Genomic DNA, 21,822 nt, shown 5'->3' on the forward strand with positions numbered 1-21,822 from the left:
ATAACTTTCCCTCTATGTATTTTTCTAAGAGTTTTATACTTGCAGGTCTTCCATTTAAGTTTGATGCATTTTGAGTTAATTTTTATATATGGTGAAAGGTAAGCGTCCAACTTCATTCTTTTGTATGTGGAAATCCAGCTTTCCCAGCACCATTTATTGAAAAGACCATCCTTTCACCATCAATGGTCTTCACACCCTGTCAGAAGTCAATTGACCAAATATATGAGTGTTTAGTTCTGGGTTCTGGGTTTTATTCAATTGATCTAAATGTCTATCCTTACGGAAGTACCACAGTTTGTTTTCTGTAGTTCTGTATCAGGAAATATGAGTCCTTCAACTTTGTTCTTTTCCAAGACTGGCTTGTATGCAGGTTTTCATAAGATGTCCATTAGCAGGTTCCTTTCTCTTCTTAGTTTGCTGAGTTTTTATGAGATGTTGATTTTTGTCAAAAGCATTTTCTGCATCTATTGAGATGGTCTCATGGTGAATTATGCTTCACTTTGAATTTAAACCAATCTTGAATTCTTGGGATAAACCCTAGTTATAATGTATTATTCATTCCAATCTTGCTGGAATCCTTTGGAAAAACTTGGCTAAGAATTTTTTTTAAGATTTTATTTATTTATTCATGAGAGACACACAAAGACAAGCAGATACATAGGCAGAGGAGAAGCAGGCTCCCTGCAAGGGGCTGGATGTGGGACCCAATCCCAGACCCTGGGATCACACCCTGAGCCAAAGGCAGACTCAACTGTTGAGCCATCCAGGTGTTCCTGGGCTAAGAATTTTTACATATAATGTTCATGAAGGATATTGATCTTAATTTTTCTCTCAATGTCTTTTTCTGGTTTTGTTATTAGGGTAATGCTGTGGTTATAGAATGAAAAATTTCACTCCTCTTCAATTTTCTCGGAGACTTTATATAGAATTGGTGCTATTTCATTATTAAATATCTGGTAGAACCAGAATTCACACTGAAACAATTTGGCTCTGGAAATTTCCTTTTTGGAAGGCTTTTAACTGCAAATTCAATTTTTAAAGTAGGTATAAAAAAATAATCCTGTTCAGGTTATCCATTTTGTTTTGGTAGTGTATGACTTTTGTGGAATTAGTCCATTTCATATAAATTAGTCAAATTTGTATGTGTAGAATTTTCCTAGTATTCTCTTATCTTTTGAAGGTTTTGTTTTTAATATCTACACCCAATGTGGGGATTTAATTTACAACCCTGAAATCAAGAGTCACATGCTCTACTGACTGAGCCTGCCAGGTGCCCCTCCCTTACTCTCCTTCTTAAGTCTGTGGGGTTTGTAGTGATATCTTCTCTGGTAATCCTGATATTGGTAAACTGTCTTTTCTCTCTCTCTCTCTCTTTTTGGCAGCCTTATCAAATATCTTTTAAAAAAAGTAATTAATTTCTTTTATTTTAAAAAGATTTTATTTATTTACTCATGAGAGACACACAGCGAGAGGTAGAGACACAGGCAGAGAGAGAGAGAGAAGCAGGCTGCCTGACTGAAGCCAGATGGAGGACTTGATCCCAGGAACCCAGGATTAGAACCTGAGCAGGAAGCAGAGCTTAACCACTGAGACACTCAGGTGTCCCAAGGATTTATTTATTTTAGAGAGAGAGCCAGAGCAGGGGGAGGCATGGAAGGAGAGGAAGAGAGAGAATCCCTGCTGACCCTGGCAGCTCTATCTCCTCACCCTGAGATGGTGACCTGAGCCAAATCAATAGTCAATACTTAACCAATGAGCCACCCAGGCACTCCTATTTTTTTTTTTCCCAAAGCACCAGCTTTTAGTCTTTCTTTTCTTTTCTTTTTTTCTTTCCTTCCTTCCTTCCTTCCTCTCTCTTTTCTTTTCTTTCTTTCTTTTTTTTGTTTACCAGCTTTTAGTTTCAATGATTTTCTCTATTGTTTTTCCATTTTCATTTATTTTTCCTCCTGTATTATTTCTTCTCTCTTCCTGCTTTGGAAGTATATTGCTTTGCTTTTTCTAGTTTCTTGAAATGGAAGCTAAGGTCCTTGATTTTAGACCTTTCTTCTTTTCTAAGAAAATCAGTTGTTATAAACTTCACGTTCATCACTGTTTTGGTCGCATCCCATAAATCGTTATATTTTTATTTTTGTTCAACTCAAATAGTTCTTTTTTCCTTGAGATTTCTCCGACCTGTGAATAACCTGGATGTGTACTGCTTAATTTCCAAGTGTTTAGAGATAGTCCTGTTATTTTTTATTTTTGAAGCACGGAGCCCAATACCGGGCCTGAACTCACCACCATGAGATCAGGATATCAGCCGAGATCAAGAGTCGGAGGCTTAATCCACGGAGCTACCCAGGTGCCTCCTGTGAGCTCTTACTGACTTCTAGTTTAACTCCATTATGTCCTATGACTAGTGGTTTTGTTCCTTAGGATTTGCTTTAGGGTGGTACTAGAAGTAGATTCCTCCTCTGAGGCCCCTGCTGCCAGCCGCGCCAGGAATTGTACTTAGGCTGTTAGCAGCTTTCAAGGGGGTATCCGGGAGGAGGCTCAGCTTGGCTCGGGTGTCACCTGAACCTACGCCCACCGCACCCCGAGGGCTCCCGGTCCAGCACAGCAGCTTCCGTGCGCTCCACCCCGCCCGCAGGGCTTCGCGAGCACTCTGCGGACCGCGACCCGGAGCGCCTGCGTGCGGAGGAAGTTCCGCCCCCACGCGCCTGCGGTTGGCCCTGCCCGCGGCGGCGGAAGTCCCGCCCCCTAAGCGCCTGCTGTCGGCCCTGCCGGCGAGGGGTGAAACCCTCAGAGGAAGATGGGCCGGATTGAAGGAAGGAGGCGGGGAGGGGGGAAGGGCGAGAGGCATCCTCTTCCCCATTGGCTGTCCCGGTGGAGCAGCCTCGCTGTGATTGGCTGGCCGTCAGGGGCGGTAGTCCGTGTCGGTCCGCCCCTGGGGTCGCGAGAGATACTGGGATCCCCAGGGCCGGCGGCGGACCCAGCGGAGGCTCGGAGGCTCTGTCCGCGCGCCGCCCGCCGGAGGCGGCGGGGCCTTCCCGTCAGGTCCTCGTGCCGGGGGATTGCGGGGGCGGCCAGCCGTGGGGCGGTGCGGGTCGGAGCCCGAGCACGGCCAAGCAGCGGGCGGCGGGCGTTGGTGCGGCCGCCGGACCTGGGCCTGCGCGGATCGCCCGCGCCGCGCGTCTCGGGCTGTGTTTCCATTTCGGAGTCATTATTGTTTTGGATTTTTCCGCAGATGTGACTTTTGGTGAATTTGTTTCACGCACCACTTGCTGGTACGGGATAAAGCGGCAGATGCAGGCTACTGTCACTTGTCGGGCTGTGGGCGTCCGTGTGTGGAAGGGACGGGGTGACATTGTGGCTGGGGCTCCCGTGCCGGTTCATGCGAGGGCCTCGCCCACACAGTGCAGGCGCCCGGCGAGTCCCGGTGCCACACCTGTGCTGGCCGTAGTCTGCTGCCTCCTCCCCGCGTCCCTCGCCGTCTCTCTCTCTCTCTCTCTTCCTTTCTTCTCTCCTCCCCTCCCCCACCGTCTCTCTTCTCTCATCCTTCCCTTCCTTCTGCCGCACTAAACCTTCGGAAGGCTCTTTGTACCACTCTGAGAAGCTTCAGGTCTTCCAACATGTATGGTTTACCTGCAGGACTGACAGCTGGGAGGAACCTGGAGGAAAGATGCCCTCTGATTCTTTCTGTTTGGCTGCCCAGACTCGACTCGATTCCAAATGGTTGAAAACAGACATTCAGGTAGGGTTTGACATGCTTTTTTCTTGGTGTGTTCCTGCCTCCATATTTAAATTTCTGGTTAAGGCTTTTTATGGGATAAGTAACAGGATGCGGATCGGATCTCGCATATTAGAGAAGCAGGTTTGTTTCCTATAATTTAAAACGAACCGTTATCATATCAGTTTTTATATAGATTGTGTGTGCCTGCATTTTAATTGCACTTATGTGTAAGTGCAAGTAACTTGAGATCTGGTTATGGAAACATTTGTTCTATTAAGAGGTCTGTATTATTCTTAACCATTTCTTGTTGACTGTTTAGTGATAGTTTTGAGAGGTTTAGTTATTTATGAGGGGAAGAAGTAACATGTGGTAATTATGTCCTGCAGAAACGGCCTCATTTATGGGACCCTATATTTGCGTTTCTAGGGAGACAAGAGTTCAGTTGAGCTGTATTTTAATTTTTTTTTAAGGTTTTTAAAATTTATCTATTCATGAGAGACACAGAGACACAGGCAGAGGGAGAAGCAGGCTCCATGCAGGGAGCCGGATGTGGGACTCGATCCCTAGACCGTGGGATCACGCCGGAGCCAAAGGCAGACGCTCAACCACTGAGCCACCTGGGACTCCGAGCTGTATTTTTAGTATTTGGAAGTGGTCTTGTTAAGAGGAGTGTTCAGGTGTTTTCACATAAAGAATGTGTTGTCCTTAGACTTTCTAACGTTTTGATTTAATAATGTAATTGTAAGCTTGTTCAGAAATTTATCAATTAAACAATAGCAGTAATGTTTCTTTAGACTTTATTTTTTTTATTTTTTTACCCCAAGTTAGTTTCCTTTGCAAATGATTTGGAAAAACTACTTTCGTAACTCTGTATTAACAGCAAAAAGAAGGGTCTGAAATATTTTGTACTGTAAATTGCTTCTTCTCTTTCCTGAGATTAACCCATTTTAAGTATTTCTCAAGTAATCTCTACTTTTTTCAGTATAATCTTACATAGTGCATAACGGTTTATCAAGAGTCGTATATTCTGTAAGCACTTGGTCGTAGATACTTGCAGTGAAGTATTATCACCCCTCTTTTTCTTTCTTCTTCTTCTTTTTTTTTTTTTTTTTTAAGTGTTGAGTCTCAGTAGGTGTGAGAGCCAAGTGCTTAGAGCTATGTTTTGGATTTTGGATTGTTATTAATGGGGTAATGTTAGATTAAAGCGCAAAGGTTTGGGTCAAGAATTGGCATAGTAGTTACTCATTTGGTTTGTTGTTGTTTAAACATTGCCTTTTATTTAGCAATTACCTTTTGTTTTCCTTTGTCTTTTTTTAAAGTGGGGGTAGGGAGATTTGAGATGAGTAATTTCTTATTTCGGAAATTTTGAGATTCAAGCAAACTGATTTTAAAGCTTGTTTTTTGTTTTTTGTTTTTTTTTTATATTAGTGTTTGTGTATTTTGCAGAACTTGAAGTAAAGAATTTTATCTCATAAAGTTTTTCTTTTCTTTTTAATAATTGAATAACTGCTTAATACGAGTTTTAGCCTGTGATCTAAAACCAATTTAATGCTGAGTTGAGTTCCTTGATGAGTCAGGCAGATATAAATAAAAAGAAACACTACTTATGCCTTAGAGTGCTTACCGTTTCACTTTTGATATATTTAGTGTAATATACAGTGGCCCTTTTTGGACATTTCAGATATTAGTCAAAAGTCATCCAAGCTCGTTCTAGGAATATGTGAAGAGACCTAGGTTTTGGAGAGTGCACCAGAGGGAAAATGTGTTGTGGCTTTTGAAGCTACTTAATATGAAAAAAATGATTGCTGATGTTGGTTTTATATAATTTCTCCAGCATTGCTTGTTAAATATGAAGAACAAATGTTGTTTTAGCGTAAGAAATCCTTCCTGCAGACACACATTGCAGATGCAAGCCTTATACTACAGGTTTTACCCTTACCCAATTGGGGATGTCTCTCCCAACTGGAACGGGAAGTGTCCCATTCCTTAGGTAGGGCTTATGTTTGTGAACAGAATTGACACCTGCTTAATTTATATTATGTGGGTAGAAACATGTTTCTTAACCTTGGATTTAGCAGATCAATTTTCTATGGCTATTTTTGCTTGAAATGCCCGTGAAGGTTTTGGTGACTTTAGAAAGGAAATATTTTTGGAGGCTGTGAAAACATGTGTTTATTACACATGTGTATATTATAAAGAACACAGACGCTGATCGTAGACTTTCTTGTTTGTAGATGTTTAAATGTGTCAAGCCTAAGATGTTGGAACAAGCTGCCTCTAGTGGAGTGCCAATTATATGGCAGGCGTATATCTGTTTTTTTTTTTTTAAATTAAAAAAAATTTTTTTTAAAAATTTATTTATGATAGAGAGAGAGAGAGAGAGAGAGAGAGGCAGAGACACAGGCAGAGGGAGAAGCAGGCTCCATGCACCGGGAGCCCGATGTGGGATTCGATCCCGGGTCTCCAGGATCACGCCCTGGGCCAAAGGCAGGCGCCAAACCGCTGCGCCACCCAGGGATCCCCCGTATATCTGTTTTTTACATATATAATGCTTTTTACTTTTTCAACACTCTTTTCAGATTGTTGTGTGGAGTACGTTGAATTGCCATTTCCTTTGCAACTGTCTTGAAGAGGCTATAAAAGGCAGAGCTAACATAATAACTGCTGTTACCATTTTAATATTTAAAGTAAAAGTCCTGTCTGATGTGATTGGTAGTTTCTCAGTGAACCAAAAAGTCTATTAAGCAAAGGAAGTATAAAAAATGGTATATGATACATTAAAAGGTATGGTATATGATACCTTTTTATTCTTAAATTATATATGTACATTTATTTGCTAGTCTTGATGTAGGGCTAAGGGTGTGTCTGAGCACCGGTCCAAGAATGGTGTTATCTTTTTCTTGCATAATCTGTACTCAGATGAATCTCCTAGAGTTTCTATTTTTGGGTTCTTTGAAGAGGAGCATGAAATTAGATATGTATGATGCAATTTTTTAAAAACTTATTTTGAAATAATTTATAGATTCACGGGAAGTTGCAAAGGTCACTGTCACTCTTCATCCAGATTTCCCCAGTGGTTACATCTTATATAACTATAGTACAATATCAAAACCAGGAAATTGACATTGGTACAATGTGTGCATAGTTCTGTGGCAATCCTGTTATCATACCACAGAGATTTCCCTCTGGCCCCTGTATAGTCACACCGTCCTTCTCCCACCATCTTTGACCCCTGGCAATCACTAATCTGTTTTTTTGTCTTTTTAATTTTATCATTTTGAGAATGTCATATGGTACATGACCTTTTGAGACTGGTTTTGTTCCCAGTGTAAGACCCTTGAGGTGCATCAAAGTTGTCGAGTACATTAATAATTAAACTCGAATTGTTTGTCTCTTCTAATCATTAATTTGAAATGAGTCAAGATAAAAGTTAAATTTTAAAATTGAACTTAAAATTATTAAGTGTATATATTGTTACTTTATGCTTAGAAATATCAGTAGATTAAAGAACATAAACGTGATCATCTTGGTAAATTCTATTTTCAGGTTTTCCAGTTGACAGATGAGATGTAGAAATAAAATAATTTTATAAATATAGGTAACTTAATATTCATAATGACATCTTCTGATTACTTTCTTATCTGTAGAATAGGTAGCATAGCTCACTTTTTTATTCATGATTTTGGTTATTTGTATTTTTTCTAGATTTGAATTAATCTTGTCAGGGCTTTATATGTTCTGTTAGTCTTTTTAAAAAAACTAACTTTTGGTTCTTAGAAAAGACTCATAATATTTATAAGGGAAAGTTAATGAGGTTACCATCAGATTTGACCACAAGACTTTTTTGCAGAAGAAGATTCAGTAACATATTTATGGCTCCCAGGAAAAAAAAAATGTGAGTAGGTTATGTTCTAAGAAAGCTGACTTTTTAGGTAAAAAGGACACAACTCTATCAATGAACAGATACTGTTCCCATGAGCTCTTCCTAAGGAAGTGGGTAGAGGAGGATTTTTAGATGATTGAAAGACTATAGATTGACATGAAGACTGATGGTGGCATTGCACCTATAGTTATGAGTGGAACAGAGTAAATGAGTTTTAAACAGGAGAGAACATATTATATAATAGCTATATGATTAGGTATGGTACATTATAGTATAAATGTTCTGCAATATCTAATCTATTAGTCCTTTTGAAGTTTTCACTTTAGGTGTTGTATTTTTCATCTCTGAGTGTTCCATTTGGGTTCTTTTCATATCTGTCATTTCATGTGTCATCGGATTCATTTTTTCCTATTTGTGAGCATCTGGACGTTGTCTATAATAGAGCCTTGAACGTTCTTGTCTCGTAATTCCATCATCTCTGTCACGTCTGGATTTATTTCTGTTGATTGGTTCTGTCATTTCCATTGATTGATTGCTCTGGTTGTGGAGTGTTTTCGCATGCCAGATGCCAGGTAATTTTTCATTCAATAATGCTGGATGTTGTAAATATTACGTTGTTCTGTGCTGGATTTTATTTCTTTAAAGAGCATTAGTTTTGACTGGCATTCATCTAAGTTTAAACTTTTTCAAACCTTGATCCTCAGGTTTGCTTGGCTGATCTAGTACAACCTCTAGTCATGTGCTCATTTATCTGCCTTATTAAGGCAGTCTCTTCCTTAGGGATCTTCCTAAATGTTTGGTGTGCTGCGAGGTCCTTTTCATTCTGGTTGGTGGAAACCCAGGCTTTTCTGTGACTGGAAATCCTGGGGGTTCTGCCTTCTACTTTCTAGTGCTTCTTTCCCCAGCCTTGGTGGTTTTCTCAACCCATGCAGAAATCAGTATTCAGTCCAAGACTCAAGGGTCCCCTTGTTCCATCTCTAAAGTTCATTCTTTTTCTGCAGATCCCCCTTCACTTGTATTCTTGTCATCTTAACCTTCTTATAGCTCATCTGTCTCCTCAACTCAGCAGAAACTTGGTCTTACAAGATCCTTTGAGGCTCTGGGTGATGATTTCCTCCTCTGGAGAGGATCTACCTACTAATCAAGCAGCAAGAGCAGTCCCAGGTCACTGCAGAGCAGTTGGGGGCTGCGATTTTTTCAAAACTGGGCTTCTTTCCTAGGAAGGCCATCTGCTTCCACCTTATCCCTGCTTCTGGTGTGGCCCTTCGAAGTTTCACTCAAAGCATGGTGTGTCTACCAGGCTTTCCCCCATGAGGACCCTGGCTCCAGCAGCTCTGCTCAGCTATTGGTCTTAGCCCTGCCCACAGAATGGTAGATGCCTCTCAGAGGATCAGCCTTAGGTTCTTTTGGCTATACTTCCCTCTTGGGGCTCAGACTTGCTGCCTGATGTCTTAAAACACAGGTACTTTATGTTTCTGGCTGGCATCCCCAGTTGCTCTAGAAACCTGTGTTTAAAATTTTTTTGGAGTTGGTATGTTGTCCTGTGTTTAGCAGTTGCTTAGTAAGTGTTTTTCTGCAAGGCTACGAAAAAAAAAGCCAGATACCTTTATTTGAGTGTCTGCAAGTACTTGAACATAAGATTACATTTCGGGCATATCTTAAAGATAAGTAAAATAAACATTTTCTAACTATAAGTTAATAAAAATGTCATTTAACCATTTGGCATACTGTTTTAGATTATATTCCATAATTTTTTTTTAAAGATTTATTTATTTATTTATTCATGATAGAGAGAGAGAGAGAGAGAGGCAGAGACACAGGCAGAGGGAGAAGCAGGCTCCATGCCGGGAGCCCGACGCGGGACTCGATCCCGGGACTCCAGGATCGCACCCTGGGCCAAAGGCAGGCACCAAACCGCTGAGCCACCCAGGGATCCCTATATTCCATAATTATATAATTCTGAAATAGCTTTTTTTTTTTTTTTTTAAAGATTTTATGTTTTTATTCATGACAGAGAGAGAGAGAGAGAGTCAGGGACACAGGCAGAGGGAGAAGCAGGCCCCATTCAGGGAGCCCGACGTGGGACTCGATCCCGGGTCTCCAGGATCATACCCCGGGCTGAAGGTGGTGCCAAACCGCTGGGCCACCGGGGCTGCCCTCATTTTATTTTTTAAAAAGATTTTATTTTTAAGTAATCTCTATTCCACATGGGGCTTGAATTTACACCCTGAGATCAAGAGTCATATGCTCTACTGACTGAGCCAGCCAGGCACCTCCTGAAGTAGTCATTTTAATAGATATTTTAAGGGTTGGCTTGCCCAATCCGGTTTAGTGTTCAAGTATCAGTAGCACCAATGTGGGGGATTCAGGGGCTCTCCCAGGCCCTTTCCCTGCCTGTTGTGGTGTTGGTGAGAAAAGAACAAGCTTGGGAGTTAGGCCTTTTCCCAAATTCTACTTCTCATAGCCTCAGAGTTGTGTGATCCTGGTCAAATAATTGAGCCTCAGAGTTTCAGTTTACTGTCCCTCAGAACTAGACCTGTTAATACCCCTCTTAACTGTCTGCTTTTCAGGGTGAAAATAACTTTAGCTGCTATGTCATTGTAGGGATAAAAACTAAGACTGTGAGAGCAAATTGGAAAAGGAATGTAAGACCAAGTAAACTAATGAGAAGTATTTGGATTCTGTACTAAAACAGTCAAAGAAAATTTAAATCCTGTCATCTGTATCATCACCCTTTGGTTACTTTTTTATGTAAGTTAGCTGTTAAGGAAGACAAGCTAATAATAGGTAGTTGTACAGATAGTCTTAAATTGACAAGTTGGTGATTTTTATTTCCTGTACAGGCTGTTCTTACAATGCTGTGATTGTTTTCAATTTCCTGGCTTTTTCTTTGGGATTCTGTGCTTTCCTTCCAGTGCCCTGGAATTCTTTCCTGTAGGTTCACCTCTTTCATGCCCTCTCTTTCATGCCTTTCTCCAGAGAGGGTTGCTTTGTTGCCTTAGTTCCTCCTTCCTTGAATCCTTTAAGATGCCCGGACCATTGTGCTTTAAATGGTGGTCACTCAGGTCCATGGCTCATTTACATCCTTATGTCCTCAGTTCATATGAGGCTTCTATAGTATGTGTCCCTCCAGATACCCAGTCTACACTTTCCACACAGGAGTTCGCCTACTTTTCTTCCTCTAGACATGGTAGTAACATTTCTTGTTTCCACATAAACTGGGTTTCTCCCTTGGCTTATTTTTAAAGTACTTCATGTTTGTTTTTCATTTTTGTAGCTCTAAACACCAGTGTAACTCAACATGGACTGTATCCAAAAACTGATACAGTCACCTTGTGGGTAATCCCAATGTGCAGGTGGGGTGGAGAATGTTGGTTACACTCTCTTTGGGTGTTTGGCATTTTCTCCAAGTTGTGCTCTCTATCCCATTTGCTGATGACTCACAGATTTGAATTTCTAGTCCTGACACTCTGTTAAGATCTGGATTTGTATTTGCAGTGTGTGTGTGTGCGCGCGCACATGCATGCGCCTATGCATATGACTGTACACATGTGTACTTGGGGGGAGGATTACCATGTTCATGTTAATAGTTAGTGAAAATCTCAGTGGTTAATACTAAATAGTTCTTTCTCATCTGAATCTATTCTTTTCCCTACCTCCTTTTCATTTTTCACATCTACTCTGTCTCATTTGATCTGAAGTGTCTTTTAAGTACTTTACTTTCCTTGTCTTCTTTTAGGCTGTCATCCTTTTTTGGGGAGACTCTTGGCAGAAGCCTCCTAAATTATTTTTTGTTTCTAGTTTCTTCCTTTGTCTCCATCCATTGGACTGAGTTATGCCTTAAGTTATGAGCATTTATTCCCTGGACCACCTAAAGATGGTGTGTAACTGCCAGAGTACAGTACACTTGAGGCTGTTTAGTCTGGCTCCCGTTTGCCTCCCAGCCTTAAGTGGTTGTGTGGGAGCTGGACTGAACTGCAGCAGTATTAGCCCTCTTTTTACCTGAATGAGCAGATGAGCCAAGCCTTTCCATTCCCTCATTAAAACATCAGAGATGCTGAATGTTTGTGGCTCACTCTTACTTTTCCCCCTGCCAGGTGATACTTTTATCAAAAGTCATGTTTTAGTTTTAAGTATGTTTATGGCAGTTACCTTGTTAGGCGAACAAATAAGAGTGCTGAAAGAAAGCTGTTGCTTCTATGAAAACTAAGTTGGATGCTGATTGGTTCTGTTGCTATGTTATAAATTACCACAAATTTAGCAACTTAAAACAACTCATGTTTATTCTTCCAGTTTCTGTGGGATCAGAAGTTTGGTCAAGGCTTAGCTGGGTCCTCTGCCTTGAGTCTAGCAGGCTCTATGCAGTCAGGGTGTCAGCCATGCTGTGTGCTCTCACCTGGGGTCTCATTGGGGTCCTCTTTGGCAGAATTTAGTTCCTTGCAGTTGGAGACCTGAGTCATGGTCTCCTAGATGCTGCCCCTCTGCATATGTAGTTCATGGCATCTCACCTTTTTTTGACTGTAGAGAATGTCTCTTCTGGATGGCTCCATTTTCTTAAGAGCTTTCACCCGATTAAGTAGGGCCCCAGAATTATCTTCCTTTTGATAACTAGAAATCAACATGTGTGGGGCTATAATTATATATAAGAAGTTCGTTGACCTTTGCTGTAGGTAGAAGTAAAACCTGGTCACAGGTGTGATGTCCCATCTTATTCATAGGGCCCACTCACACTCAAAGGGCATTCCACAGGGTATGTGTGCACCAGAGGATTAGGATCTTGAGGACTGTCTTAGAGTTTTGTTTACTATGCATGCTTTGGATAAAATTGAGATGCTAAAAAAATTACTTGTACAGGTTAGGTAAAAGAAAACTATAAAGGATTAGGGAAAATATATTGAAAGTCTATAGAGTTCTATACTGAGATTGCTCACAGAGTACTGCTTAATTCTTGGTACTTTTAAAGAAATGGAGGGGCGCCTGGGTGGCTCAGTCAGTTAAGAATCTGCCTTCAGCCCCCGTCATGATTTTAGGGTCCTGGGATTGAGCTCTGCTTCGGGCTTCCTGCTCAGCAGGGAGTCTGCTTCTTCCTCTCCCTGCACCCACCCCCCCCCTCCCGCCCCCCCTTCCCCCGCTTGTGCTCTTTTCCTCTCTCAGATAAATAAATACATACAATCTTTGAAGAAAAATAAAGAAATGGAGACTTGGAAATAGTAGATGCTTCCTAAAGGTGGTGCATGCTGGAATGATGACAAGGAATGAGTTAGTGGACTTGTAAACAAAGAAAAAGTGCTGGTCTTTCATTAAAAGATGGCCAAAGAGATGTGCCTTTTTTAGTGTAAGGTGTATTGTGTTTATGATAAGAGGGCTTCTGTTGTACCTGCAGTTTTCAGAATGGAGGCCTTCTCTGGGTGTCCACCAGGCCCCTGCCCCTTGTTGGCTGCTTGCTCTGAGAAGCCTGTTCTGACTCCTGAATACCGACAAGTGAGAGCATTTTTGCTTTTTGTTTTTTATCTTTGAATATCATTGTGGACTTGTGTTTTTATTTATTTTTGCAGTCCACTGCAGTTTTGTATTTTGATGCTCAGAATTGTTTTAAATTTAGCCAGTAGGGTCGCCATAAGGCTTTAAACTTTTTTGGTTCCAACACAAAATATTCCAGGCTCATCTTGTTTACCCTGACCCTTGAATCAGCCTTTTCCCCCAAGAGCCCAGGTTTTGTTCACTGGGAAGTAAGACTTGAAAACTGGTATCTGGGTGCTGAGGGTACTCATTGCTTTCAAAGTGTTATTCATTCTAGATTCTTTCCAAAGACAAGCAGATATATTCAAATATAAACTCATATTAAGAATTCGAATTTACTTTATTCTTAAAAATGTCCTTGATTTTTAAATCTCTTTTACACCTAAAAACCTTTTTTTCTAGTAACACTAACCTAACTGTTGTAAATACTTTTATTTTATGAACATTGCTGTATCATGCCATATATATGAGATAGTTTTAAGACTTTTTTTAAAAGATTTTATTTATTTATTCATGAGAGAGACACACACAGAGAGAGAGGCAGAGATACAATACAATACAGGCAGAGGGAGAAGCAGGCTCCATGCAGGGAGCCTAATGTGGGACTCGATCCCAGGACTGCAGGATCACACCCTGGGCCATAGGCAGGCGCTAAACCGCTAAGCCACCCAGGGATACCCCTAGTTTTAAGATTTTAATGTTAATACTACAATTATCAATAAGACCAATGAGTAAAGTTTAAGATTTTTTTTTCCCCATAAAGTATATTTGACTAAAGATGTGTAATTGAAAGGCTCCTGAAATACTTTTCTTTGTGATAAACATAAGTTAATTTGCTTGTTACCAGTTGTAGATTTTGCTTTTTTATGATTTAATTTTAATTTTTGAAGATGAAAATCATTTATATGTTTCAGAAGTAAAAATATAGTTTACTCAAAATCTTGCTTTCATAAATCTCTACTGCTGTGTAGCCCTGTCACAGTTGTCTTATCATTAGTAATCATTATTTGTTTCTGGTTTATCTTTCTAGAGCACATATGTGTGTCTTTTTTCTCGTATCTTATGTAGAAGTTAGCATCATTTATATACTATTATGCGCTGTGCCTTTTTCATTTAACTGTATTTTTTGGGATGATTTTCATTAAATGATGATTGAATATATGAAAGGAAATGAGATTTTTAAAAAAATCATAATCATTCTTTAAGAATTGCATTGTATGATCATTCTGTAAGTTTATGTTATTTATCATTACTAGCTTGCATTCACAAGAGATGGGCTCTGTGGCTTGTGGAATGAAATGGTTAAAGATGGAGAAATTATATATATGGGGACAGAATTAAACCAGAATGGAGAGCTTCCTCCTAGAAAAGGTAAGGACCTTTTACTAGTAGTTCTCATTTTGTAAAGATCTTTATAAGTTGTATTTTATAGAAATTTTAATGTGCAATAGGAATAGGAGTGTCTAAATATAACTCTTGAAATTTTGTTTTCACTGGAGATTGTTGTCTGCATTACAGTAAACATTATGAACTACCTGGATTTCATTGCTCTTTGTAAATGAAGGTCTTTTCATTGCAAAGCTACCTTGCTGTGGTGTCCTTCCCAGTTAATATTTCTTTTTAAGTTTTGTAATATATCTTGCTTTGGCTAACTGTAAATAATGATTATTATAAGATTGAGTGGAAACGATGATTTCTGAAATTTTTCCTGGCTCTCCTGTGGCAACATATAAAACACTTTTTGGAAGTCTTTCACCCATGGATTAGACTTGGCCCCTTATTTGATTTAATCTTGTATTTTTCATAGGGAAATACCAGCAAATACTCGTTTAGGCCTATTGTTACGAAAAGTCAACAAGACTATCATTCAGTTGTTCTTGACTTTGGCCATGAGTCAGAAACTGTTGAGGCTTTAAAAAGAAATGGATGTCTGTACCCCACCAGACCTGTAGAATCTGAAAGTCCCCTCTTGAGATCTGCCAAAATTTGTTAGTCCCACTATTTGAAAGTCATGAAGGTGGATAAAAATAGTACTTTAAAAGTAGTTATTTTTCTCTTTGTAGAATGAATTGAGATAGTGTCCATTTGAAAATACACTGGAAAACATTAGTATATTTTTTTGGGTATAGCATGTAATAGTTTTCTTTTTTTCCCTGATAATTTCATTGTTAAAATTTCCATACACCCAGAACAACTGAACTATCTACATAGTGAGCAGCTGCAAACCCGCCCCACAGATCCTATCATAAGTGTTTTTTTTTTTTTGCTTGTTTATTTCAGGGATCCCTGGATCTCCATTCTTCTGTCCATTGGTGCATCTTACCCCAGCTCCCCTAGATACTTCATGCATATTATTTGATTGAGTTCAGTTTAGTTTTTTGTCTTTAAGTAAACTGTATGCATAGTGAAATGCATATATTTTAAATTTAACTGTTGCTTGAGTTTTGACAAATGTAACTTTGTAACCTAAATATTATATCTCACTCAGAAAGTTCCCTTGGCTGCCTTCCTGGCCCATCCTTGACTCCACTTTGCAGAGTCAACCACTGGTCTGATCTTTCTTTACTGTTGATTAGTTTTGCCTGTTCTAGGATTCATGTAAATGGAATCATGTAGTAGTGTTTTCCTTTGTGTCTGGCTTTTTTCACTCATTGATGTTTTAGTAGTATCAGTGGTTCATTATGTATGTTTAAAAAGTTTTCCAAGGACACCCGTGGCTCAGTGGTTGAGTGTTTGCCTTCAGCTCAGAGCATGATCCTGGAGTCCCTTCAGGGAACCTGCTTCTCCTTCTGCCTGTGTGTCTGCCTCTCTCTCTCTCTCTCTGTCTCTCATGAACAAATAAATAATATCTTTAAAGAAAAAAAGTAAAAATAAAAAGTTTTCCATCACTTCTTCACAGCCCTCTAGTATTTGTTAATGAATTAAACATTTCCCAAAATGTTTTTCATCAAACACTAGTTGTGAAAGATACTCTGAGAAAAACTAATTACATTTCTTATTATATTTGATGAATATTTTTTTCTTTCTCTTTTGAAAATCATGTGGTTAGAAAGCAAAGCCTAATTTTTTAATATAAGTCCCAACTGAATAGTTTTTGGGGGTCTTGAGTATTCAGTAAGTTTCTATTTTTGGTTTGGCATGTTATGTGCTTTTTATTGTTAGAAAATATTTTTCACAGATAGGTTTATATATACCAAATTCCATTTAGAAGGCTATGTACATTGTATGGTGGTGATATTGTGAGGAATGTACAGATTAGAGTAGTAGTTCCTTAGATACAGTTTTCTTTGCTGCATCTTTAAAGATTACTTTCTTTGGGAAAGGATCAGTTTCTTTCTTCCACAAGCAGCCATCTTAGGAGGAGTTTTTATTGTTAGTAAAATCCTTTAGTGGTTTATTTCTGGGAAACAGTGAGTTCTAATAATTTCTGCTTCACGGGAGCTAAGCTTTCTTTCTTTGGTAATCACATCTAGAATTTACTGGCGCTACTGGATGAGGAAAGAAAGCTGCCTCCCAGGTAGTATGGTTTTGTGTTTATTTTGGGGGGCCTGCCCCTCAAAAAGGACTGGATTATAGTCTTAACATTTTTTTAGGTGAACGCTTCTTATTAGCACCCCATTTAAGGTTTGTATTTATTATTTTGTGCGAAAGTACGGGAGAGAATATAAAATATAAAAAAAGAAAAGTTAAAGAGGCTACTAAAGTTACGCTAAGCTTATTTTTGTCTAGGGCTGGCCTTGCATGAAGAATTTAAGCATGAGCTGGTCATTTATTATAAACCTTTTCAGTCTATGCAGATAGTAGAACTAATATTACCCAGTACTTTGTGTAGCTGTTACATCTTTTCTTGAAGATATTTTCTCATTATTTCCTTTAATCCTCACTCTACCAAGAAACAGAAGCCACAGTTTGCACAAATAACAGAGGTATAGCTGGAAATTGAAGCCAGGCCTCTTGAGGAATTTTCACTGCTAATTTCTATTATACTACAAATGTAACTTATTGACATCAGGATCAACTTTTTGTGGTTCCATGGAGATTATGACTTCATATTGTAAATAAGTGTGGTAATTGTTTTGAGGTTTTTGTATGTGTGGTATGTGTGTAAAGTCTAGTCAGGACTCTGTTTTATTTAAAAAAATTTTTAAAAATATTTTATTTATCTGTCTTAAAAAATAAAGAGAGAGAGGCAGAGACGTAGGCAGAGAGAGAAGCAGGCTCCCTACAGGGAGCCCTACGCGGGACTGGATTCCAGGTCCCCAGGATTACATCCTGGGCCAAAGGCAGATGCTTCAACCACTGAGCCACCCAGGCGCCCAGGACTCTATGTGTTTTAATTTTAAGAGTTCAGAGATAAGTTTTTTTTGAACATGAATGTTTCCATTATATCCTGTGCAGATGGGCAGCATTCCTGCCAGTTTTATAGCTTTTCTTTTTTATAGCATTAAATGTGGACTTTCTCCCACAACAACTCATGATTATTTGGGCAAAAATTCATGTATGTAACAGAGGACAAAGACCCTGTGATGTTACCCACATGTGGGGTTGGGAGCATTTTGGGTGTGGGGTGTTAGTTGAAATTTGAGCAACAGTTATGGAGATTGGTCTGGGCTCCAGCGATGGTGGTTTTTGGGGTCATATAAGAGAAGAGGTGACTGACCTCTAGGTGGAGGACTGTGAAAAGCAGAACTGGCTGTAGGTGTGCAGTGATAACAGAGAACAGTGAGCAGTGAGCAGGAAGCAGCAGAAATGGGTTGTGCAAGACTGGAGTGAAATGTACTTTTTTTTTTTTCCAAAAAAATTTTTAAAAATTCCATTTATTTATTCATGAGACACACACACACACACACACACACACACACACACACAGAGGTAGAGACACAGGCAGAGGGAGAAGCAGGCTCCATGCAGGGAGCCCGATGTGGGACTCGATCCCGGATCTCCAGGACCATGACCTGGGCTGAAGGCGGCGCTAAACCGCTGAGCCCCCTGGGCTGCCTGAAGTGTACTCTTTTACGTGCCCTATTGCATCTAAATTTTGGGAAGTATGTCTGAGGATGCAGTGGACACACTCTCCAGATAATATACCCTGTTCCCAGGATACCCTAGGATAAGAATACACTGAAAAGCCACTTCAAAGAGGGCCATGAATGTTAGGGAAATTAATCAAGACTCTGTCCTCCTGCAGCAGGAACTCAAAGAATTAGATCCTGATTCCTTAGCTGAGGGTTCTCAACCTTTGTTGCTCTTTAAAATCACCTGGAGGGCTTGGTTAGACACCTATGGGTGACCCTACTTCTTGAGTCTCTGATTCCTTAGAGTTGTGATGAGGCCTGGGAATTTACATTTCTAAAACATTTCCAAGTCCTGCTGATGACGCTTGCTTTTCAAAGACTGTCTCATGTTTGAATAGGCACAGTCTGTTGCATTGGGAGTTAGAGACATAGAGGAATGGAAAAAAAGCCTCCTCATGAGTGGCTTAGGAAATAATATTAAAAAAAAAAACCCAACCATATTCCAAAGCAAATGACCATAATTAGATTTCCCTCATAAATTTATTCTGTCCTCCATAATTAATTCTTGTTTTGGATCTTGAGTCCTTGCTGGAAGGCTTAACTCACTTCTGGGAGACAGCCTGATGTCTACTGGAAGGGGTGATGTCAGCTTCTGCTGGAGTCTGTTCCTTACAGGACTGGCAATTCCACTGAGGCTCTGTGTTTGTTCGTGTTTGTTCATGTTTGTTGAAGACCCATTTTTGGCCTTCAACTTTAGAAGGAAACAGATAAGACATAAAGCTTTGGTTAATTAGTTATACTTAGTATCAGAATGGACAGGACTAAAATTCTTGGCAGAGTGGGCTTCATAGCTGTGCATGAGGATTTGGTTATTGTCCACCCTGGGGGTTAACTCACAAGGGCAGGGAGGCATAGAGTATCTCTTGGGACCTCTTACCATCCTGGAAACTGCAGAGTGTTTGTTTACATAACATTTTACATGTATGAGATTAATCTAGGCACCTTAATTTTCTCTTTCTGATTTGCTAGCTCTTCCCATATTATGGACCTGGAGCATAGGGAAACTTTAATGAAATAAGGAACATCCCAGCTCTGCATAATTTTATGTTCAGCCTTCCTCCTGCTTGTGAGCATTTCATCATGAATTCTGTTATGTGGGAGCCCAGGTTTATTATTCTGGTGATTGGAAAGTGCCAAAGACCATTCGGATGTAAAAACACCGTGGTGATTTTTTAGTTCGGAATTTAGGGTCTGATCCTGGGAAGAAGGTATCAAACAGCCTCCAGAGTAGGCTGACCTGGGCTTGAGAGAGAGTAGCTGTTCTGTGACTTTTCCAGGCTGGCATGGAAAAATGGTTACAGAGAGGAAGCCCAGTCTGGTAGTAAAGGGCTTACACTTTGTTTTTTTTGATCAACTTTGTGAAATCCGACACATTTTTGAAGGTTTGTAAACCAAGGCAGATAAAGTTCACTTTCCCTGGAATCTTGTACATTTTATTCTATCTGCTCACTTGCCCCTTACCATCTTCTTTCATGTTCTGGTGTAACTAGACATTTTTCTTTAAGATAAAAAAATGCTATCTTTTTCCCTTCATAGAGGCATTCATGATTTTGTATATATATTTATATTTCTTTGCCACATTTTTTTTCTGGTTTAATATCAGTCATCCATGTATTACTTAGAACTTTTATCCAAATTAAGTAATTTCTAATTCAGGTAGTCTTTTTTTTTCAGACATCAAATACATGTTTTTCCATACCAGTTCTGTAAATCTCCTACACCAATTGGGTGTCTAGCAATTCAGTTCAATTCTAATAATTATTAGAATTAGTGCGGGACTTGCGAATTTAGGTCTTAGTCCTACAAGACTGCCTTCATTTTAGATGCCAGCTGCAAATGTGATACCCAGACTTCTCACACTTTTGCCTGGGTAACTACAATTTCAGGGGTTCCATGACTCCCTTGTTCAATAATTGTCTAGAACCACTTGCAGAATGCAGAAAAACACTTTACTTATGTTTATTAGGTTAATAAAAAAGATACAACTCAGGAATAGGCAACTGGAAAAGATGCATAGAGCAAGTAATGCAGGAAGGGGCTTGGAGCTTCTTTGTCCTCTTTTGGTGCCTCTACCCTCCCAGTGCATCCGAGTGTCCACAACCTGGAACCTCCTCAGTCTTATAGTTTCAGAGTTTCTGTAATTTAATTTCCAAACTGCTTCCCTTCTTGGAGGTCAGGAGATGGGGCTAGTAGCTCTTACTCTGTAATCACTGGTCCTTTCAGTGACCAGGCTACACTGAGACCATCTAGAGGTCCTTCCCTGAGTCAGCTCATTAGTATAAACTCTGGTAGGCTGGAAAGGGGTTTTTTAAGAATAACAGGAGACATGCCTATCCGTAAATTCTAAGACTTTTAGGAGCTCTGAGACCAAATATATATTTTTATTATACCATACATAAAAAAGTGGGAAGTAGGTGTTAGAGCATTTTAGCAGAGCTCTGGAGTCTGCATTATAAGACCCCATTTTGCATGTCTAATGAGCAAAAAGAACATGCTTATTAAGAGTTGCAAAGTTGAGGGTGCCTGGGTAATTCAGTTGGTTAAGTGGCTGACTCTTGATTTCAACTTAGATCATGATCTCAGGGTTCTGGGAGTGAGCCCTGCATTGGGCTCAGTGCTGGGTGGGGAGTGTGCTTGAGGATTCTCTGTCCCTCTGCTCCATCCCTACTCATGTGCTCTCTATCTTTGCTCTCTCTCAAATAAGTAATTCTTAAAAAAAAAAAAAAATTGCAGAGTTGTTTTTGCTATTGAAGTAGCAATCTGAGAGAAAAGTATATGTGCTTGTATTTATTAACCTGGTGGCTGCTGACTTAGAATTCTCTCTTAGCATTTGTTCAGGGGTTCACAGATTAGCTATTGATTAAGTCAGTTTAATATTGTGATGTGTCTCTAAGTTAATGCAAGACTTGAATATTGTTAAGCTCATATACTACAGAACAATATAATTTTTGTTCTAAAAAAGTTGTCAAAATTTTATAATTCAGTTAGAGTGAGCCTATAATTGTATATTTTCACAATTTTAAGCATGTGGAAGTCATGTCAGATTATCTAATAAGTAAAACTCATGTAGGAAGTTTAGAAAAGTCAGATTAACTAGGCCCTTCTTGAGAAAACAAACCCAGGGTTTATGAAACATGTATGCTCTGTTGTATGCCATTTTGATAGCACATCAGGGAATGGAGTTAGAGCTATTTTTAAGTAGAATTATCCAGTCAGTCTGATTTCTGCAGGAATTCACTTGGATTACGTGATTTTGAATTCTATGTGTAAACATGCTTCTAATTTAGCAGTTTCTAAGTGATTTTTTTTTCTAAACAATTTTTTCTTTTCCTTAGCTTTATTGAAATATAATTGATATATTAAAATTGTGTAAGTTTAAATCATCAAATTATAGTGTGATGATTTGAATGCCCACATATATTGTAAAATGTAAAAAATATATTGTATGTATTGTATATGTATTTTACATTAAAATGTAAAAAATATATTGTAAAAAGCAACCCAGTAAGGTTGCTTAATACCTTGATCGTTTCACATAATTACTATTTTTTTGTGTGTGATGAAGACATTTACTCTCTTGGCCAGTTTCAAGTATACAAGACTCTACTGTTTTTTTTTTTTTTTTAAGATAT

The 21,822-nt window shown here is 39.3% G+C and overlaps 1 protein-coding gene across 9 annotated transcripts in view; it reads left to right on the forward strand.

Moving 5' to 3' along the window:
* The first annotated feature begins 2,926 nt into the window (after nucleotides 1-2,926).
* HERC2 (HECT and RLD domain containing E3 ubiquitin protein ligase 2) overlaps nucleotides 2,927-21,822 on the forward strand; it is a 243,912-nt gene continuing 225,016 nt past the window's right edge. For 5 of the 9 annotated variants that reach the window (XM_077868196.1, XM_077868211.1, XM_077868216.1 and 2 more), the window contains exons 1-4: nucleotides 2,927-3,036; nucleotides 3,227-3,266; nucleotides 3,631-3,733; nucleotides 14,372-14,486. In XM_077868196.1, coding sequence (XP_077724322.1) covers nucleotides 3,662-3,733; nucleotides 14,372-14,486 — 187 coding nt within the window. In that variant the 5' untranslated portion in view covers nucleotides 2,927-3,036; nucleotides 3,227-3,266; nucleotides 3,631-3,661. Of the gene's footprint in view, nucleotides 3,037-3,110; nucleotides 3,267-3,630; nucleotides 3,734-14,371; nucleotides 14,487-21,822 lie in introns of those variants that run through there. The other 4 variants (XM_077868229.1, XM_077868203.1, XM_077868245.1 and 1 more) reach the window with 4 other exon arrangements.

This window comes from Canis aureus, chromosome 2 (genome assembly GCF_053574225.1).
Source record: "Canis aureus isolate CA01 chromosome 2, VMU_Caureus_v.1.0, whole genome shotgun sequence".
NCBI classification, from domain to species: domain Eukaryota; kingdom Metazoa; phylum Chordata; class Mammalia; order Carnivora; family Canidae; genus Canis; species Canis aureus.